General features: G+C 45.6%; 3 protein-coding genes across 4 annotated transcripts; 1 reads left to right on the top strand and 2 right to left on the bottom strand.

The window, feature by feature from the left end:
• Positions 1-4,942: 4,942 nt before the first annotated feature.
• On the top strand, positions 4,943-8,686 carry LOC124708716. The gene is made up of 4 exons (XM_047240389.1): positions 4,943-5,225; positions 6,261-6,705; positions 7,428-7,496; positions 8,050-8,686. Exons 1-4 carry the CDS (start codon positions 4,958-4,960, stop codon positions 8,546-8,548), a joined length of 1,281 nt encoding a protein of 426 aa, XP_047096345.1. The 5' UTR covers positions 4,943-4,957; the 3' UTR covers positions 8,549-8,686.
• Positions 8,687-8,952: 266 nt separating this feature from the next.
• On the bottom strand, positions 8,953-11,107 carry LOC124708715 (putative uncharacterized protein DDB_G0277003). 2 transcript variants are annotated; one of them, XM_047240388.1, is made up of 4 exons: positions 10,450-11,107; positions 10,070-10,180; positions 9,633-9,703; positions 8,953-9,386 (listed from the first exon to the last, which is right to left on the bottom strand). In XM_047240388.1, the coding sequence occupies exons 2-4, from the start codon at positions 10,139-10,141 to the stop codon at positions 9,038-9,040; spliced, it is 492 nt and encodes a 163-aa protein (XP_047096344.1). In that variant the 5' UTR covers positions 10,142-10,180; positions 10,450-11,107; the 3' UTR covers positions 8,953-9,037. The 2 variants fall into 2 exon arrangements, with proteins under 2 accessions (XP_047096344.1, XP_047096343.1); XM_047240387.1 differs by lacking the exon at positions 10,450-11,107 and having other exon boundaries at positions 10,070-10,440.
• A 267-nt stretch (positions 11,108-11,374) lies between these two features.
• LOC124708714 (serine/threonine-protein phosphatase alpha-2 isoform-like) lies at positions 11,375-15,399 on the bottom strand. Its single transcript, XM_047240386.1, has 6 exons — positions 14,493-15,399; positions 12,310-12,441; positions 11,992-12,061; positions 11,680-11,794; positions 11,506-11,569; positions 11,375-11,390 (listed from the first exon to the last, which is right to left on the bottom strand). The coding sequence occupies exons 1-4, from the start codon at positions 15,397-15,399 to the stop codon at positions 11,791-11,793; spliced, it is 1,113 nt and encodes a 370-aa protein (XP_047096342.1). The 3' UTR covers positions 11,375-11,390; positions 11,506-11,569; positions 11,680-11,790.
• Between the last annotated feature and the right edge of the window lie 6,889 nt (positions 15,400-22,288).

Below are 22,288 nucleotides of genomic sequence, written 5' to 3'. Positions count from 1 at the left end.
GGGACGGAGTAGTCAAAAGTGTTTCCACCTCTCGTACATCAACGGATGCGCTCTACCGTAGACACTTGTATCCGTCGGGGGCGAGCGGTTGGCTGGGGAAGCCTTAAGTACCCACGGCATAGTCCGTAGACACTTGTCGCCCGAAGAACAAGCGGTTGGCTGGGGAAGCCTTAAGTCCCCACGGTATTGCGGTCTATGATGGGTTGCAACTACCGGCGAAGGAGTTTGGTTAACGAGTCCCAAACTGTTGTCGTGGTCGGGGTCCACCCGTGAGTGGGAATAATGGGACCGGCGAGGACCCAGGGTCGGGGTATGCAACAAAGGGTGGGTGTGCGAGGTAGCGGAGGAACATGATTGGCTAGACCTTATACCGGGCCTCACACCAAAGGAAGTGTGGACGAGCCTGCAACTCGGTTGGCACCAAGGTTAAGATCTCTTATGGGTAAAGCAACACACCTCGCAGAGTGTAAAGAACCGTGACCTGTCACTCCCTGTTCGGGATATGGAACTACGAACGCGGCCGGAAAGGAGCTCCATGAAGTTCTAATAAACCGGTGAAGGCTGACGGACATAGTTCTTCCGAATAAAAGCAACCTTTTGAAGAAATGGTTATGAAAACTTGCATTGGTATTAGACTTTCTGGTCTAATGCTGTAGCTAGTGCATTAAACACCTCTTTCCTATAATGAACTTGTTGAGTACGCTCGTACTCATACCACTCTTAAATCCCCTGCTTAGATATGAAGGCAACGATGGAGGATCTACGGTGCAACTCTAAGGCCGAGGAGTCAACAACTACTTCAAGAGACAAGACCATGTCGGAGGAGTCAGATGCCACATCCAACAAGGAGAAAACCTAGTTTAGCCATAGAAGGGAACTAGTTTCCTAAACCTAGCTCCTACTTAGCTAGAATCTATTCTTAGCCTCTTTAGCTAGTTAAATACTCTACAAATAGAGTTCGTGATAAGTCTAGACTACGAGTCGTTCTTCCGGAGTTTATTTGCAATTTACCTCATTGTAAAGTAGGAGGTCGTGATGATCTTATGTAACGAGTAAATGTTGTAATTCTATAGACATGCCTTGGACCCGCATATGTTTCTGTTGTACCACTCTGAGCGATATAATACTTGTGGAACGGTGTTTCATTGGTGTTATATCAGACTTGCATACTACACCATGCAGTGGTATGCCGGGTCACCACACCATCCCTCCAGTCCCTGCTCGCGAGCCTGACCGGACCGCGGAGATCCGGCGAAGGAGGCGGTACCTGCCGCCGGACCTAATCGCCGATCCGTCGTACGCCATCGACTCTGACAGCTGGCGTACGTATCTGTCGACCGAGACAGATAAGAGAAGAAGGGCACGCTTCATGGGCGACAGGGATTTTCCCTTCGGGGCTGCACCGCCGACTCGTCCACGAAGACAGGAGGCGCCGAGGCGTCGTCAGCAGGCGCCGACGCGCGCGCAGTACAACGACGACGACGACCGCGACGACCACGACGCCGACGCCTACGCCGACGAGGACAACTACATCGAGGCGCTCGTGTACCATAACGAGGAGGTGAAGGACGACAGCGACGACTACGTCGCGGCCGTCTTCCACGAATGGCAGCAGGCCGTGGCGGAGGGCCGCATTTTCGAGTTCCCGGAGAACATGACGGACGACGAGATGGCGAAGCTCGGAGTCCTCGTCTCCGAGAACGACGCGCCTGTGCAGCCGCCGCTGCCCCGCTACGCCACCGGGTCTGTCGGAGGATGAAGCCCTTCAAATGGTACTACAGGACTCGGCGGCGCCACAACCGCAGCCCTGGGCGCCACCTCCACCGCCGCCACAGCCGCAACCCTGGGCGCCTCCTCCACCGCCGTCACAACCATATCCCTGGACGCCTCCACCGCCGCCACAGCCACAACTCTGGGCGCATCCACCTCCACCACAACCGCAGCTATAGGCACCTCCACCTCCAGCACCGCCGATGCGCCCGGCGTACGCTCCCCCAGATGGCAACTGGCCGTGGGTGATACCGGAGCTCATCGTGCTCGACAGCGACGAGGAGCAGCAGTAGGCTAGGGTTTTTTTTTCATGTTTTAACGATGTAAATTATGTTTCATGTATTAAAAAAATGATTCGGCCAAAAAAAAAATGTGTCGTGCCGCTGGAGCCACCCTCAGACGCAAATGGACGCGCGGTCGATTTCGACCATTTCAACCGACGCAAACAGACACGCGCGGACGCTAAAACGGCGCGACGCGCTGTTAGATATGCCCTAAGTCACTCAATTACAACAGTGCTGCAACTCACTCCAGCCCAATGCAAACGGACAGACCTGTCCATTTGAGTCAAAATGGGCACGTTGAGCTTAATATCTCAGCCCCCGACACATAATGACCGATCTTGTCCGTGGCAATATATTTGAGACCCAAATTTAGGTCGTAAATGCATCGCTGCGAATCCCTCTAGCCCGCTTGGTAGTAAGGGCATCTCCAACGGGGCGATCCATCTCGCGCTCGCGCGTCCGGATGGGTCGAGCCGGACAAAAATGCGGCCCAACGCGGGGACGCACCGCAAAAGCGGATGGCCGCGGCATCCGGAACGACGCAAACCCGGCCCACGTGGCCGCAGATGGCACGCGCCGTCCGCTCGCGTCCGCGCGGTGATCGCCTCGTCTCCCTTGGGCCCACCTGTCAGTGACTAGGGAGGCTATTAAATGGGGACTGGAGGGGATCTGGCCCTCCACTCCAGTCCCCACTCCACTCCTGCAGCGAAACCACCGCCATGGCCCCGAAGCGATGGTTCGCTGCCGGAGCCAACGACGACGAGGTGAGCAGCAGCCGCCGTCGTCCGGACGAAATCGAGGCGGCCTCCACATCGAAGAGGCCGCCCGCGGCGGCGCGACATTGCCGCCACCGCCGCCGCTCCTTCTCGAGCCCAAGCCCGAGTCCTCGGAGGAGGACCTGGACCTCCGCGCCGCGCTGCTCATCTCGGTGGTGGAGGAGGACGCGAAATGGCCGCACCTCCATGCGGCCATTCGCACCTCCGAGATGGAGGAAGCGGCCCGGCAGGCCGTGGAGGAAGCCGAGGGCTGGGAGCTCTACGCCCAGGCCCGCCAGGCGCGACGGGAGGAGGAGGAAGCGGCGCGGCGGGAGGAGGCCAGGCGCCGCACCGACGAGGAGCGTCGCGAGGAGCAGCGGCGGCAGGAGGCCAGGCGCCGCGCGGAGGAGCAGCGGCGCCAGGAGGCCAGGCGCCGCGCCTGGCAGGAGAGGCAGCAGCGTGCGCCGTCGCATCCTCGGGTCGCTCCGGACCCCCACTTGGCCTGGGAGGAGGCCCTGTGGTCTCCGTGGACGGAGTCCCTGGCGCGGTCGAGCCACAACAGTGCCTCGCCGCCCGGGGACGTCGTCCACGACGCCGATGACGCCGACGACGCCCACAGGGGATAGGCGGCGCACCGGCGGCCACCGCGCCGCCGACCAAACCCTAATAGAGGGTTTTTATTAGTTTAAATTTTAAAGCCCATATAGGGGTTTCTTTTGTTAGTTATTTGCCCAAAAATAGGGCTATGTACAAATTTGCCTAAAATAGGGCATATGTTTAATCAAATTTCGTTTAAATTTGCCATTTTTCTTTTGTTTTCGTGTTTCTCCGATTATGCGCTGCGTCTGCGCGTTGCGGACGCGGGCCGCTGTCCGCGCCTCCGCTCGGCCACCCAAACAGCCCAAACTGAACGACCCAGCGTGTCCGTTTAGGTCGCGCGGTTGGAGATACCCTAACCCAAGCGGGCAACTTCGCTTACAGTTTTCTGTGACGCATTAATGGCATTGCCTCACGTTTCGCACGCCAGTGCTGGTGCAGGCCATTTTGTATCTGAAAACACTCTTTTCGTATCTGAAATATGTTAGGCCGGTGAAGATGCCCTAAAGCAGACCATTTTGAATAGTGATTTTTCTTCTTCACGCCGGCGCAACTTCCAGTTGAAGGAAATGGATAACACGATTTTTTGGGTGGAGATGAAAAATCACTGTTCACTTGAAGTGGTCTCCTTTGCATTTGTGTGAGATGGAATGGCAAAACATTTAGAAGTCATTTGGTATCCACCATTTGAGCCTGGAATCCTGGAATTCATTTTTGGATTTTCGTAGGTGGGCTGTTTGGTTGCCACAAAATTGGACCGTTATTTCATTTAGGAAATCCAGCAAAATGACGTCATGGGTAAACACAATTCCGAGCTGAGACCTATCATTTGCGTTTCTCTATGGAGCCATTTACAAATTCAATATTGATTTCTGCTGTCATTTGCAATTCCTGTAGCAATCAAAGAAGTGTCTATTTCTGAAATTACAATGTAAATGAAATGAATACATGTATTCATTTCAAAATGCTACAAACAAAATAAAAGCCTTGCTTCCAAACCACTTCTTAGAGTAAATTTTGATCACCGTTCAAAGACCGTCGTTGGCTTAGTCACACGAAATGCACCTATAGTTCCCAAAAATTCACAGCGACACGAAATGACGACGCACAAGAGCACGGGAAGAAGTGGCCCCGAGAATCGGGTGATGGATCGACCTCGGCACACGCCACGCCACGCCAAAACGCCCCGTCGGCCGCGCCCGCGCCCGCAAAATATCGGCCAGCCGGCGGCCCTGTCGACCAAGCAAGACACCCGCGGCCGTGCCCACGGTCTCCCGTCTCCTTCGCGAATCTTCCTCCTCCACACACAGCAAGACCAGACCCAACCTCACCCACCACCACACGGCCGACCACCACCTCGGATAACTCCCTCGATTTCCCCTCCCCCGCCGCGCCGGGCAAACAAAGTCGCCGTCTTTTTCCCCGGCCCACCGCGCCTCCACGCCGCCCGCCCGGTAACTCCGCCCCGCGCGCCAGATTTATCCCCTCCCGCGACCGCTTCTTCTCCCCGTTGCCGAAACTCTCACCGATTCTATCCGCTCCCCGCGAGCGATGGTGGGCGACCTCTCCCTCCTCGCCTCCGCCTCCGCCTCCCCGGTCATCCTCGCCCCCGCCAACGCCAAGGACCTCCATGCCACCCTGCCCTTCCCGCCCAAGATCAGGCCCCCGCAGCAGCACCTCCTCGAGGCCGCATACCAGGCGCAGCAGCAGCAGCCCCTGCAGCACATGATGGCGGTGCCGGGGCTAGCCACCCAGGCGTCGGCCGCCGCCGCCGCCGCCTACCAGGCCTTCGACAGGGCCGCGCTCATCGACGTCCAAGGTTCGCGATTCCTTCTGATAATTAAACCCGTTCTGCCCGTGCTGGCTCTGTCTTGTGAATTCGATGCTGCATCTTCATGTATATGTTTCGTTTGCTCGTCGGATGCTGCTGCAGAGGTCTGTTAAGAGGGCTGAATTGCTGTAGAGTTTAGCAATTGCCTCATGGGGATACTGTTTCCGAGCTAGGAATCGTGTGACCCTAGCTACGACTTAGAATTACGCGCTGCACCCTATTGCAGAGGAACCTGCTTTCCCCGTGATAAACAGCAAATATCCTGCTCTACTCAAAGCAACAGAGTTAAAAGATTTCTGATTGTTAACTTTTTATAGAAGCAACAAGCATGATGCATCAGCCTTAGTCTAGGGTATATAATTGTTTACACATGGACTGCTTGTTTCGGTACTTACGAGTTCAACGTTTGCCTCATACAAATATGTTCATTCCCCACTTGTAATCATGACGATGCGACTTAGACTTATCGCTGCACCCTCTCTTGCAAATGAGACCTACTTTCCTCATGTAAGCAAGCAAGTATTCTGCTCTACTCAAAGCAACAGAATTGAAAACTGCTGATCGTTAGCAACTTGTTACAGAAGCAAGGAGCATGATGCATGAGGCTTAGCTTGCGGTGTAAAGTACTTTACGCATCGATTGCTTTCTTCAGTGCTGCACGCAGCAGATTGTCGATTGGGATTGCGCTACATACATTAAGCAAGAAGCGTGGCGCACGAGCCTTAGCTTGTGGTCTACAAAAGTGATACAAAAAAAAACATTCCTTTTATGCATCGACTGCTTTGCGTGCGTTGTAACTGAGATGTTGTCTATTGAACTAGCACTGCCTTTTTTTTTCAAGTAGGATGGCTGTATTTGGCGCTATGCCACACTTAGTAGCTTAATTACATACCCTCGCAAAGCGGTTTATCCTTCGGTTTATAGATTGTCATCCACTGTACAAGTCCAGTTTTACGTGTGTGTTGTTCAAAGTTCAAAGTTTCAGTCTCTGATGACTCTCATGTTTGTTTTTTTGTGTAACAGATACTCACCCTGACTCTATCCAACTGAGCCTTGGGATCGCTGAGCAGTGCGCAAGGCAAGAGAAAATCCTGAAGTTTCTAATGTCAGGATCCGATGTGAATGAACTCGATGCGTCTATACTGGCTGAGCTCACGGGACCCCAGAACCTACCAATGAACATGGGCAGCCAACCATATATCCCCGATGACAAGTTAACCATCTACGAATTCGCATTGGAGGAGCCACAGCAGTATCTACCTGAAAATCAACTCATCATCCCTGATCCTCTTTTGGAATTTGCTCAGTCCCATGGTTCTGCCCTTGCAATAGATGAAAATGGCCGGATCATCTTCACTGGGAGTGGAGATGAGATGAGAGATCTGCTTTCCGTTTTCTTGGAGTTCAATGTGCCTAAACCAGAACCAAGGGGTTGCAAGGATGCATATTTAGTTCCATACTTTGACAGGTAATAATGTGCAGCATCATGCTCCATGCCAACTGTTTCTCTTCTTCATCTTATTTACTCGCTCACCAGGGCTAGGTTGGATGATATACACAGTATTCACCTCCAGATAGGGGAATCGCTTGATATATAACAATTGCTTAGTGCCATCCACTCATTATGTCCGCATTAATTTACAGAATGGAAGTTCTAGAGCACATAATGCTGTTAAAATATTGCAAATGCAGAGAATATACTTCATGGGAACATCTTCTCTGTAAATTGGTATTCTGATTCAGCCGTCCCATGAATTATCTCAGGACTGCATGATGTTGCATGTAAATCTTTCTTAGTTAGCTGCATGTGCTGACACTTTGACTTGAGTGACTGAACATTTTCAACCATGTCAGCTGAATCGGATGTATAACATGTCTGATATCTTTGGGACAGAAAACCATATCTAACTATCTTCTGACCTTAGAAGAGGGATCTACTGTAGCAAGGCATAACTTGGAACTAATGAATATGTCAATGTTTAAATGATCTCTTGAGTACTTATCATTGGATCTAGGCAGCATTTCTTCTGCCTGACAATTATCTTAGAAGAATCCCTTCTTTCTGATTTCTGCAATGTTCTTCAGAATTATGGTTAATTGTTTAAATTTGAATTAATGCAGCTATATGATTATGCATACCATTTTCATTCTGTCAGTTACATGACATATACATCCTTTTGGCATAAGCAGGAAAAGGGGCCGAAATAGTAGCCAATCCAATTCAAATTTGGCAAGCACAGCCATCGATGCTTCGAAAAGGTAGTGTAACTTCTTTTAATTGTGTATTACGTCATGTTGGTGTTCTCTTGGTATACACAGTTATGATAACTTCCATGCTTAGGTTTGAGTATTTCTATGTTTATTCTTCAACCTGCTGGTTACCAACTTATCATAGTATACACCTGACTGATGTTTAATACTTCTGTAATCACTTGTACCATCAACTAGGCATAAAGGGTACAGTTCTGTATATCTTTAATCTTCCTAATTCCAATTGTCAGATTTAAATGGGTACAAATTATTGCTTGTATGTAGATCCTGAGTTCCCGACCATTATACCAAACTGGTTGCTATATCAGTAACTAGCGCAACAGATATTTTTCGTATCCCAGCTGTCAACCATTGCATGAAACACTTACCTTGAAGGTGAACCCTAAACCTTAAATCTTGGATATCTATACCCAAAGACCTAAACATCATGCACAAGTTAATCGACATTGAGAATACTGTAGTATGACCATACTGCACCTGCTACTTGTACTATATCCAAAATCGTTTCCATGTTCTAATATGGCTGCCTTAAAATATGCAGCACGACAAACGTGAAGGCAAAATCTCAATCGAAGAAGAAACAGAAGGGAAAAAACATCAATGAACGTGACATGCTTCAGAAGAATTACTTCCAGGCCAGCGAAGCAATTTTGTCGATCCTCCTGGACAAGAACAAAGACAGCTTGTCAATTCTCTCACTGAAAAAAGCAGGTCCTGAGATCAGTGAACTGTTGACACAATGCTCTATTGCTATTGCCGGAACTGGCTTGGCTGTTCTTCTGTCTGTCGTGTGCAAAATTGCTATCGGTGGGAGGACTCCCTTCGCCGCTACCCGTCTGCTGAACACGGGCGTTGGGTTTGGACTCTTCTGGCTCTCATGTGCGGTAAATAACCTGCGGGATACGATCACCAGCATATTTAGAGGCCCAACCGACACAAGCATGGAGGATGAAGCTGCAGTGAGAATACAAAGAAGCGTGAACGATATTCTTTTCAGAGCTGTAACTCTCTTGGCGGTCACTGCGTTGAAGTTTGCCTGAGCAGTTCCCACCTGCGACGTATGGTCCACCTTTTTGGTTTAGGAGTACAGGACCAGTACTTGTAGAACATGTGCAACTTTGTAAATTGTACAGAATTTTGCTGGCAGCTTGATGTATATGAAAGATAAATTTTGCCTATTTCAGACGTTGGATAATCCAGTGACCTTTATATATTTGTATTCCTAGCAGACAGAATCCACGTCTTTGTCGTTTCACTTATTTCATGGTCCATTGGTTTGGTCGATTATACCAGAAATACAAAGGCTTGATATGAACTTAATGTGACAATGATGATTGCAAACACAAAGTACAAAGTAACAGAGGAGGCACTTATTATTGTGATGATGATGATTGCAAACACAAAGTACAAAAACAGAGGAAGCACTTCGCCAGCAAGCAACCATGAAACAATCACAATACTGCATTTGACGTTCAAATAAGATTGATGTCACTGCGATTAAAGCTAAATGATATTACTCCGAGAGTATCTTATGATAACAATGTAATCTCAAGAAGTTGGACACTCGATCTATCATATGAGAGCATGTAAGGAAGAAAACTCGAGGGAGCCACAGTGCTAGTAATGTTGACGATAGACAACTTGGCGTCGGCAGCTGCCTTGGCAAAGCAACTGAAAGTATCCACATTCCGAATAACTGTGGCCATATAGGCAATGCGGCCTCCAGTTGCGCCCTTCTCAGATACTTCATCACTAGTTTCTTTGCTGGTTGCCGCTTTGACACTTGTGCGTTGCTCATTGTCTTCTCTAAGTAGCATAGAAAGTACCCGAACCAGGTGAGGCACACAGGACGGATTGTATATAATGTCTGCACCAAGACTGGCAAGAGATAGAGGTTAAATGAGAAGCTGAAGCATGTACAACAAGAAATTGTTTTGTTATCTGCTTTGGAAGTAGGCTACACAATTTTTAACTGGCACTCTTAAGGTTCCGCAGAATAGTGCTTATGTTTGAAATTAGTTTCAGGAACTCACAGCTTAACAAAATAACAAACTGAAAAATGAAAGCATAATAATGGTACAGAAATACAAAAGAAGTAGTGCAAAAAAGATATAAAATACTCACACTATATCTCTCTGGCAGCCCCATAAATCTTTATCAGACGCTTCTTCCCAGGAAAGATATTTGCACTCTACCTACATGCATGTCAGAATATAGTAAGATCAAAGTTTAGTGTAAAACTGAACTCATCCAAAGCGCAAAGGGAACATCTCCTTCAAGAGACGGTTTTGTGGGCAAGGGCCAATCCTAATGTGAAAAATAAATATGGAATTCAGTGCATTATCACTCTTTGCAAGGGACAGAATGCTGGCAGTCCTGTTAATCTACAAGACACTATGCATACATTATCTAACAAAATGAGTTTGATTTAGGGCTAGCTATGCTATCCAATTACTGGATTGCTAAGATCGTCTATTTACAAACAAAAATCACACTGCCAATCTAAAATGCGCGATAATGAAAATATAGAAGCAGATATTTACGCAAGGAATCAAACAAACCTTATTATTGCTTTCTATTACTAGTTGAGAATCCTTTATGTATAAGCTGTTCATTTCCATGTTCGCCTTCATGTTTGCTAGAGTAGATACATCACCATCAGTAAGAATAACCTGCATCATTACACACATTTTGCATTAGATGTGTTTCTTGTCCCATAAATGTTTCACCTTGGAAAAATTTATGCACTTCGTTGGCATGGATAGTTCATGCATAATTATCGCTCATAGCTCAGATTGTCAAATTTGAAGAATTAAATATGGTAGCATAGACGCTTCACCAACTTTCATCAGGAATGACAGGAATATTTTTAATAAAGATCACTCCATGCAGAAAGATAACCATTTACTTGAATGGAGAGTGGCATTACAATCTTTCATACCTTGGAGGCACCAATGTAGTTAAGACATACGCCAACCAAACCAACACCAGAACCTAGCTGCTTATCATGATGACATAAGAAAAATAATCACACATTAAAGTTCACAATAACAATCATGCACCAGCTTTTACCCTTGATCCAGTTAGCCAGAGGACTAAGTCGTCACTATTTCCGGTATAAAAAAATAAATTAATTTCAACAAATAAACTAATTTCTCAAGGAAAAATATCAAGGGGAAACTGCACATAAAACATGGCAGTAATAAAAGCATTGACTTGATGAGGCTGTACCAACTACCAGGTGCTCACAATTTTCTGGCGCAAAAGGTATATGACAGCACGTGCACAACTACAAGTTGCATTATTACAATAATACTTGTATCGGATGCAAGAAAATACTTAAATACATGCAAATCGAGAACCTACAGTAGTTCTCTACAAAATAGACAAGACCTCGTCATCTGAACTTGCTAATATTCTGCATAGGATATGCATATCAGTAAATAAAGCTACAATATTATTTGACAGCAGAAAATAGAACTGTACAATTGCAAGGATGGGCAAGCAAGACCAGAACACGTTCCATAAATATGAAGTGTTCATTTAAATCTAATTCCAAGTCAAGACTACAAATAAAGTACCCAGAAAAAAAAGACTACAAATAAACACTTTACCTCAAAGCAAGATTTTTTGGCGAAAAGTTGTGGGAATGAAAGAATGAACTCAGATAAAAATAAACTTGAGGGCCAAAGACAACACCTGAAATAGTAAAATGGCCACTGACATGAGTAAATTAACACAATATGAAAGTAGCTCAACATAATATATGAACACATGAGTTCAAATATTTAGACCCATCATACCCTGTATCACCTTCAAGCATGTTAGTGGAGCATGATAATCGAGCAACCAAGCTTACTGGATTCGAGGAAACATTGTCATCTGCATAAACATGTCTGTTACTGAACTGTTATAATTAAATAGCTATGGAAATCCAGCCAAAAAATTAAATAGGTATAGAAATATGTGAGAAAATTATTTCTGATTAACAACTCACATGTAGGCGAAACAAAGGATATATCCTTATAGATCTTGTTAGCTATATCCAGCGAGAAATTGTTCTGCGCAGAGACAGCGAAAGGAGCAACTCTTGAGTATATAGTGTCAATTGAGTAGTGATTATTGAGATGCATTAAAAGAATATATCCACATACTGCTTTTGACAACATACACTGGCCCAATTCCTCATAGAGCTCATCAATCACAATATCTGACGATAATTCAGCCTCGGAAATAACCTTTTTAAGGATAGTTTCTACATAGGCATAATTTGGACTTTTCCCTACCTGCGAGAGTAGACAATGCTAGAGTTCAAACCAGCAGCGGGAAGAAAAATAGCAAGGAGTAACAAGAAAATCAGCATTACTGCAGTACATTCACAAGTGAATAAAATTTTAGTTCTACTGTGATTAGCTATAATTTTAGAATAATAAACAATTTCAGTAGGTAATTTTTCTGATCTGAAAAAGAAAAAGCCATTTACATTAGTTCCAATACCGTTCTCCAGAATAAAATTTTGAACGTGCGGCGTGACAGAACCTCCACCAGCTTTTCTGCATAATCCAAATTTAAGTAAATATCACCATAACGTTTTGAGGGGGTGAAAAAGCAATAGCTAACGCTCACACGCCGAAATTATGAACTGCAATTGAAAACGGAAGCTCTTGAACAACCAATATTCAGCAGAGGCTCTGATTACTTCCGCTTGCGCATAGGTGGCTCAGGAGTTTTGTTAGGATCGTGGTAGTTCAGTGCTCTACATTGAGCAATCTAGCGTGCTTTGGTGAGCTCATGTACATACCTGGCGACGGTGAGGACGCAGGCGGGGGGCTCCAGGGCGAGGATGGCGAGTTTGAGGTGGAGCAGCAGCTGCTCGTCTCCCGCGGCAGCCATGGGCGGCGTGCAGAGACAGATTTGCGGCGCTTTTCGGAGGCGGCGGGGCGTGATGCAAGCGAGCCGCCGCCCGTGGGGATGGGGAAAAGGCTGTCTGACTCGCAGCAGCAGTAGTAGCCGGCGGCGGTGACTCTTTTGCCCTTTTTAGGAAATTTTTCTTACAACCGGACTGACGGCCCAGGGCTGGACTCCTTTTTCTTTCAAGGGAGCACGGATATAAGCTGAGTTTTATAAAAATTTAATACTCCCTCCGATCCATATTAGTTGCAACTAATATAGGTGTATATAGATATATTTTAATTCTAGATACACCCATACTAGTGTCAAGTAATATGAATCGGAGGGGCTCCAGCTCCTGTCTACGGTAAGCCACAAAATTCTACTCAATATGGCCACAAATCCATGGCTTTTATCTGCAATTAGGGTTTTTACCGTGCAATTACTGTTGTCTCCATCGATTAATACTGCCTCCGATCAATAATATGTGCCATGGTTTTAGTTTTAAGGAGTACTTGTTTTATCGGTGGAATAGGACAGACAACGTTGTACTGTTGGGTTAATGGCTTTGGGTTGGGGTTTTGGGTAGGGGTTAGAGTATGTTCAAATCTTTGTGAGACAGGGATTACAATCAAGTGTATGCGTGTATTTTTGTGGCTAGGAGGTAGCAACTATTTTTCAATTGAAATCAACCATGTGTTTACCTATTTTCTTGGCAATAGAAATCATAGGAGCTATGTTCAGTCAATGGTCATGTCGTATGATTTGATGATGTTGATAGTGTCAGAACTCCCACGGAAAACGTATGTCGTGGGGTCTCAGCAGATCGACGGCATGGAGGGGCGGTAGTAATTCAGATAGCAAACACACCTCGCTATAACCTCTGTGAATGGACAGGCCCGAGAAGACATCCTTGGTCTGACAAGGAAGTGCAAGACGAACTGAACAAGATGATGTACAAGGAACAAGGTACACGAAATCTGCGACATGAATCGAAGAGTGCTTTTCCAAGGAACACACTACTTCGAATTAACAAATGTTTCATAAGACTAGGAATGACAATGTGACATTTGATCTCAGAGAATTTGACAGCGACACCCAGGGGGATATCTGAATCTCATGCTATTTTGAATTTACGACTGCATCTTAACCTCAGACTACAATTTTTTTGGCCATTAAACATCAGACTAATTAACTAGACTCGTTGAATCAATCAGATCGTGAACCTCCGAGGCTCCGGATCTAACATTAACAAATCAATCAACTCAACTGTTTAAATCACTCTCTCGCGCGCTCTCACTGCATGGCTATTCCCCGGCCGACAGCCTGCTGATGGTGGCCGCTGCTGCGTGCTAACGACGGCGGCAGTGCTTGTCCACGATGCCAGCAAGCTCGTCCACGATGCAAGCGGCGGCGGCAGTGCTCGTTGGCGGCTGCGCGTCACACCGACGCCGTGAACATTGCCACCTCCTCATGCAGACAATATTCTCATGGATGGCACCTAATATATAATACTCAAAACCGACGAGCAACTGAATGTTATAGTCGACAAAACTGACATTGTACGCGGTTCCCGCCTTCTCTATTATTAAGTTTGCAATTAAATACACTTGACATTGTGCATTGCTATGCATTTGGAACATGATGCGATATTGATATCCTTTGAGAGTGAGCTGAATGTGGTGGACGGGGCGCTGTCCGTGATTTCGCAGACCGAATTGAAGCCTGCACGCACGTATTGTGTTTGTTCCTCGCGAATGCATTCATGTAGCCAGGTCTCAGGTGGCGCACGGTTTAAGATCCATGTGTTGTAACAGGGGTCCTGAGACTAATAGCAGTTCAATTAGAGACAAACATCACTGATAGTATTTCAAGTGAAATAATACAACACATCTTGTCTGCTAGTACAAACTACATGGTGGACGACTCATACTACATGGAGCATTTCATCTAAAAGATCTCTATTTAAAAGGAAAAATGAAATGAAAAACGAAAGACCATAATAAACCTAGCTTGCTCGACTAACTAAAAGAGCACTCACGCGTGCTTAAGAAGACTCAAGCAAGTTATCAGCAAGAACTTGAAGCGGAGTAGGCTCGAGGATGTGGAAGGAGCAGGTGAGATTTTTGTCCACTTTCATGACCGCACCGGCGTTGTCGCACTGGCCGGCGTAGTTGGGCGCGGAGAAGACGGTGACGAGCTTCCTGTCCGCGAACCACTCGTAGCCGCCCTGCTTGACCTCGTGCGCCCTGCACACCATGGCCAGCCCGTTCTTCTCCACGAACTCGGCCACTAAGTCAGACCCGAACGTGACGGACCTGCCCCTGGACGACTCGCCCCACCCCCACTCGTCGGCCGCGTCGGGGTCCGACCACAGCAAGTCGCACGCGAGGCCCTCGGAGGGGACTTGCGGCAGTGGGCGCTTGATTCGTCCTATCTGGTCCATGCTCTCAAGCTCCGGCGACAGGCCGCCGTGCACGCAGAAGATATTCTTGCCGATCTTGTTTCCGACAAGCGCCGCCAGCGGTAGGCAGTTGAAGCAGCCGTTGATGATGTTCCAGGTCGCTTGACCCAGTCCTCGTCGGTGGCACTCGGCCAGGAAGCCGAAGGAGCGGTTGACGGAGGAGCACTCGTGGTTTCCCCGGATGAGGAAGAAGGCGTCGGGGTACTTGACCTTGTAGGCGAGGAGGAGGCAGATGGTCTCGATGCTGCGGCTGCCGCGGTCGACGTAGTCGCCCAGGAAGAGATAGCGGTTGGTTTCGGACGGGGAGCCGGCGGCGCTGAATATGCGGAGGAGGTCGGAGTACTGGCCGTGAATGTCCCCGCAGATGTTGACGGGGGCGTCGACCTTCAGAAGCGTGGGCTGGGAGAGGAGGACCTTCGTGGCGGCGGCGCAGAGGAGCTTGATCTCCGCGTTGGTGAGCGGCGGATGGTCTTCCGGCGAGGTGTGCTCCGCGTCGAGGAGGCGCTGGATGAAGCCATCGAGCGCCTGCGCGTCCATGTCTGGTTTGATCGTTTTGCACGGAGCTGGGAACCGGGAGAGCGATAGATTGCGCTTTCCTAGCAGCTCACGTATGGATGGTGATGGGACTTGCACTTGCTCTCTTTCGCAAGACACGAGTTGATTGCTACTTATATAGCCTTGGGTGCACAGGCGGAGCACTAGTCCAAGTCGGATTATGAATCAAGTAGGAGTACCACGAGAACACTACTTCTGTATAGGTACGCGTAAATAGAAAGTTTCATCCGTTTTCTTTCGGAAATGCAATTTTGATCTCAGGTGCATATGCTGAGAAAAACATTTTAAAATATCACAAAAAATACGAACACAAATTTCACGCGTATATGTCAACAATCCATATGTGTATGCCAAGTTTCGCGTGAAACCGGTAGGTTTGGTGTCCTGTGTAAAAATGACAAGCAAAACGTCTTGTGAAGAGCTTATATTTAGCACCAAATTTTAACTTTTTTACACATGACACAAAAAGTATCGATTTTTCGTGAAACGACTTTGCAAACACATAGAACATCAAGATGTATCCGTAACATTTTTTATCAGATTTTTTTAACATTATATAATATGTTGAAAATTAATTTTAAAAACCAGGTGCATGTGCTCCCGGGAGCAGAAACAGCATGTCCTTTTTCTTTGTACGAATTCCAGCGTCCCTACGACTGCGTGTGTCAACCGACCAAGTGCGCATCGATCTTCTTCCGACCTCACCACGGTAACGCCAAACATTTTGTCGCGTGTGGCATGGCTAGGCCCATGGCAACGCCCTCCCCTTTGCCATGTGCTGCATGGGCTTGGCCCACGATGATGCCCAGCCCTTTGCAGCCCTTGCCGTGTATTTTTCTCACTTATATTGCAATGATACTTTCCGGGTCGAACATGCGTCTCCTAGGTCTACAGTTTCACGCCCCGCGACAAAGGCCATTTTGTTTCTTTGCATGCACATGACTAATGCCACAATTTTATTTATTTTTTCTACTTTTCCCAAATCCCCACATTTCAAAAGGAAATATATATAATTTCACAATAATTTCACTTAAATCACAAATATATGACAACAAATGATTCAGGTATGGTGCAAACAAGTTCACAAGTCCGTCATTACATTATGCATGATGCAAACAAGCCACACACTTCAAAAATATTACAAATTCAAGTTTACAAGTCTATTATTGTATCAAACATGATGCAAACAAGTTCATCAACAAAAACTCCACACGTTGCTGGCCACAACGGCGAATATTGATGTCCTTGATGCACATGATGGCCACAAAATCAACATCAAAATAATGAGATTCACAATAGAGATAAGTTCAATGGCATCAAATTCTACAAGTAGCTCATGTGTGAATAAATGGGATAAGTAAAGGGAAAAAAGTTGCGACAATTAAAATGGGACAAGTAAAAGAACATAGCAACGGCAATATGGACATGGAATTCTACAAGTGGCTCACATGAGAGTAAATTCGAATTCAAGTTCAAGTTCTATAGCTATTTTTTATAGATACCATGAATAAAAATGGATAAAAGAACCTAGTAGGGCATGAGGCACAAGTGTAGGATAACTAACCTAGACTCAGAGCTTCCTAGCCACATTTGCATTGTTGAAGATATACATACCCACTATAGGAGGCGTCGACAGGTTTTCATCTTGATTTCCAACCAACCAAGCGGCGCATTGTTGGATCCAAACAAAGGTTGTGCCTATAACATGGAAAACTGTGAGCATTACACAACAAGCACTAGACAGTAAGATGGAGAGGTTGACACTTATTTTGCAAACACAACTTACGGTCAAGTGGGCATTAGGAGGAGGAGCAAGAGTAGGAAGAGTCACACCCTACGACAGAGAGGCCTATGAATCAAGCATGCTCAGGTAAGATGAATGGAGTTAGCATTCGTCTTAGATACTATGAGCAGGAACTTACGGTCAAGTGGGCATTATAGCCTATACCATGTTCTCTGTCATCCACTCCATCATCTTGTGCTGCTGGAGAATCATCTGTACCTCCAGTCACCGAGCCCTGACCTCAGCCTCCTCTCGAAGTCTATTTTGCTCTCCACTTGAGCCTACATTTTATCATCGCAATGTCATGAATGTTGTAATGGAAAACATGTAGTGAAATGTAGATGACACAAGATGAAGAACATTCATGGATTATGTCCAAAGCTATAGTTGAATCTTCGAAAATCTTAGAATGGGGCATCCCTACTCAAGTGAGAGTTTTATGAAAATAAAGTTTTTCAGAAAAAGGTTTTGTAAGGAAAAGTGAGGAAAAATGTTATATAAAACCCACAAAACCTGTGTAACTTCACATATCCAACTTTACAGTGAAACCACAATTACCCTCGGGTGGGACGGGGTGTAGCGGAGTAATTTGTCTCTCCTTAGTCTAGATCCTGCAAGTGTAAGAAGTAGTCCGAGCATGGACACCTATCGACCGTGGCCTTCCTAATATATCTAGAACACTTTTCCATTTCGTATAGATAGGAGGAGTACAACCTACGAGCTCCCATTGAAAGATGCCCCATAGTTAGTCACGACATTCTAGAGGGTCGAGCTTGCTGGGGACTTTGCAGCTCCTAGAAAAACAGCGCCTCAGACTCTAGCATTGGGAGGTACCGTACCACTCTAGGCGGCATGTCTTGGGCTAAGGCAAGCAGGTGGAAAAATACAATCGGGTACTTATCGTGACATATGTTGGTATGCAGTGATGATGCCTGATGTCTACGGGTGCTTCCATTCTTGTAGACAGTGTTGGGCCTCCAAGAGCGAGAGGTTTGTAGAACAGCAGAGCAAGTTTCCCTTAAGTGGATCACCCAAGGTTTATCGAACTCAGGGAGGAAGAGGTCAAAGATATCCCTCTCATGCAACCCTGCAACCACAAAGCAAGAAGTCTCTTGTGTCCCCAACACACCTAATAGGTGCACTAGTTCGGCGAAGAGATAGTAAAATACAGGTGGTATGAATAAATGCGAGCAGTAGCAACGGCACCAGAAAAGTGCTTTGCTGTCCAGGACTGGTGTGTGGTTGATGGTGGTAATATTGCAGGAAGTATAGATGCAGTAAAACAGTAAACAAACAGCGATAGTAGTATTTAGGAACAAGGCCTAGGGATCATACTTTCACTAGTGGACACTCTCAACATTGATCACATAACAGAATAAATAGATAGATGCTAGACTCTACACCCTCTTGTTGGATGATGAACACCACTAATCGTGTAGGATTACACGAACCCTCAATTCCGGAGTTAACAAGCTCCACAATATTCAATGTTCATATTTAAATAACCTTAGAGTGCATAACAGATCAACATAACCAAACCAAGTACTAACATAGCATGCACACTGTCACCTTCACACTACGAAAGGAGGAATAGATCACATCAATACTATCATAGCAATAGTTAACTTCATAATCTACAAGAGATCACAATCATAGCCTACGCCAAGTACTACACGATGCACACACTCGTCACCATTACACCGTGCAGGAGGAATAAACTACTTTAATAACATCACTAGAGTAGCACACGGATATATTGTGATACAAAACACATTGCAATCATAAAGAGATATAAATAAGCACTTCACTATGCCATTCATAACAGTTGAATAAGTATTCTGTGAAATATAGCCTAAGAGACCCACATGGTGCACACACTCGTCACCTTTACACACGTGGGACAAGGAGTCTCCGGAGATCACATAAGTAAAACCCACTTGACTAGCATAATGACATCTAGATTACAAGCATCATCATATGAATCTCAATCATGTAAAGCAGCTCATGAGATTATTGTATTGAAGCACATAGGAGAGAGATTAACCACATAGCTACCGGTACAGCTCCGAGCCTCGATGGAGAACTACTCCCTCCTCATGGGAGACAAGCAGCGTTGATGAAGATGGCGGTGGTGTCGATGGAGGAGCCTTCCGGGGCACTTCCCCGTCCCGGCGGCGTGCCGGAACGGAGACTCCCGTCCCCCGCATCTTGGCTTCGCGATGGCGGCGGCTCCGGAAGGTTTTCTCTGGTTTCGTCGAACGTGGTAGGGTTTTCGCGACGAAGACCTTAAGTAGGCGGAAGGGCAGCCTCGGAGGGGCCCGGTGGGCCCACACACTAGGGGGCGCGGCCCCCCTCCGGCCGCGCCGCGGTGTTGTGTGGGGCCCCGTGGCTTCCCTCCGGCGGCTCTCGGGTGTTCCGGAAGCTTCGTCCAATTATAAGACTCGGGCGTTGATTTCGTCCGATTCCGAGAATATTTCCTTACTAGGATTTCTTGAACCAAAAACAGCAGTAAAACAAAGAATCGGCCCTTCGGCATCTCGTCAATAGGTTAGTTCCGGAAAACGCATAAATATGACATAAAGTATGCATAAAACATGTAGATATCATCAATAATGTGGCATGAAACATAAGAAATTATCGATACGTCGGAGACGTATCGGCATCCCCAAGCTTAGTTCTCGCTCGTCCCGAGCAGGTAAACGATAACAAAGATAATTTCTGGAGTGACATGCCATCATAACCTTGATCATACTATTGTAAACATATGTAATGAATGCAGCGATCAAAACAATGGTAATGACATGAGTAAACAAATGAATCATAAAGCAAAGACTTTTCATGAATAGTACTTTCAAGACAAGCATCAATAAGTCTTGCATAAGAGTTAACTCATAAAGCAATAAATCAAAGTAAAGGTATTGAAGCAACACAAAGGAAGATTAAGTTTCAGCGGTTGCTTTCAACTTATAACATGTATATCTCATGGATATTGTCAATGTAAAGTAATATAACAAGTGCAATATGCAAGTATGTAGGAATCAATGCATAGTTCACACAAGTGTTTGCTTCTTGAGGTGGAGAGAGATAGGTGAACCGACTCAACATAAAAGTAAAAGAAAGGCCCTTCGCAGAGGGAAGCATTGATTGCTATATTTGTGCTAGAGCTTTGATTTTGAAAACAAGAAACAATTTTGTCAACGGTAGTAATAAAGCATATGTATCATGTAAATTATATCTTACAAGTTGCAAGCCTCATGCATAGTATACTAATAGTGCCCGCACCTTGTCCTAATTAGCTCGGATTACCGGGATTATCATCGCAATACACATGTTTTAATCAAGTGTCACAAAGGGGTACCTCTATGCCGCTCGTACAAAGGTCTAAGGAGAAAGTTCGCATTTGGATTTCTCGCTTTTGATTATTCTCAACTTAGACATCCATACCGGGACAACATAGACAACAGATAATGGACTCCTCTTTAATGCATAAGCATGTAGCAACAATTAATGTTCTCATTTGAGATTGAGGATATATGTCCAAAACTGAAACTTCCACCATGGATCACGGCTTTAGTTAGCGGCCCAATGTTCTTCTCTAACATTATGCATGCTCTAACCATTAAATGAGTGGTAAATCTTCCTTACTTCAGTACAAGACGGACATGCATAGCAACTCACATGATATTCAACAAAGAGTAGTTGATGGCGTCCCCGAGAACATGGTTATCGCACAACAAGCAACTTAATAAGAGATAAAGTGCATAAGTACATATTCAATACCACAATAGTTTTTAGGCTATTTGTCCCATGAGCTATATATTGCAAAGGTAAAGAATGGAAATTTTAAAGGTAGCACTCAAGAAATTTACTTTGGAATGGCGGAGAAATACCATGTAGTAGGTAGGTATGATGGACACAAATGGCATAGTTTTTGGCTCAAAGATTTGGATGCACGAGAAGTATTCCCTCTCAATACAAGGCTTAGGCTAGCAAGGTTATTTGAAACAAACACAAGCATGAACTGGTACAACAAAACTCACATAAGAACATATTGCAAGCATTATGAGACTATACATTGTCTTCCTTGTTGTTCAAACACCTTTACCAGAAAATATCTAGACTCTAGAGAGACCACTCATGCAAACCAAATTTTAACAAGCTCTATGTATTTCTTCACTAATAGGTGCAAAGTATATGATGCAAGAGCTTAATCATGAGCACAAAAATTGCCAAGTTATTCAAGACATCATACCAATTACTACATGTAGCATTTCCCGTTTCCAACCATATAACAATTAACGAAGCAGTTTCAACCTTCACCATGAACATTAAAAACTAAGAACACATGTGTTCATATGAACCAGCGGAGCGTGTCTCTCTCCCACACAAGCATTTATTCAAACAAAAACAAAAACAAAAACAAACAGACGCTCCAAGTAAAGTACATAAGATGTGACCGAATAAAAATATAGTTTCAAGGGAGGAACCTGATAATTTGTCGATGAAGAAGGGGATGCCTTGGGCATCCCCAAGCTTAGACGCTTGAGTCTTCTTGAAATATGCAGGGATGAACCACCGGGGTATCCCCAAGCTTAGAGCTTTCACTCTTCTTGATCACATTGTATCATCCTCCTCTCTTGACCCTTGAAAACTTCCTCCACACCAAACTCGAAACAAACTCATTAGAGGGTTAGTGCATAATAAAAATTCACATGTTCAGAGGTGACACAATCATTCTTAACACTTCTGGACATTGCCCAAAGCTACTGGAAGTCAATGGAACAAAGGAATCCATCCCACATAACAAAAGAGGCAATGCAAAATAAAAGGCAGAATCTGTCAAAACAGAACAGTCCAGTAAAGACGAATTTTATTGAGGCACCATACTTGCTCAAATGAAAATGCTCAAATTGAATGAAAGTTGCGTACATATCTGAGGACCACTCACGTAAATTGGCATAATTTTCTGAGTTACCTACAGAGAATTAGGCCCAGATTCGTGACAGCAAGAAATCTGTTTCTGCGCAGTAATCCAAATCTAGTATGAACCTTACTATCAACGACTTTACTTGGCACAACAAATGCAAC

The sequence above is a fragment of the Lolium rigidum genome, chromosome 4, assembly GCF_022539505.1.
Source record: "Lolium rigidum isolate FL_2022 chromosome 4, APGP_CSIRO_Lrig_0.1, whole genome shotgun sequence".
In the NCBI taxonomy this organism is placed as follows: Eukaryota; Viridiplantae; Streptophyta; class Magnoliopsida; order Poales; family Poaceae; genus Lolium; species Lolium rigidum.
Note: the sequence above shows the minus strand (reverse complement) of the source record. Positions and strands in the feature narration are given on the sequence as shown.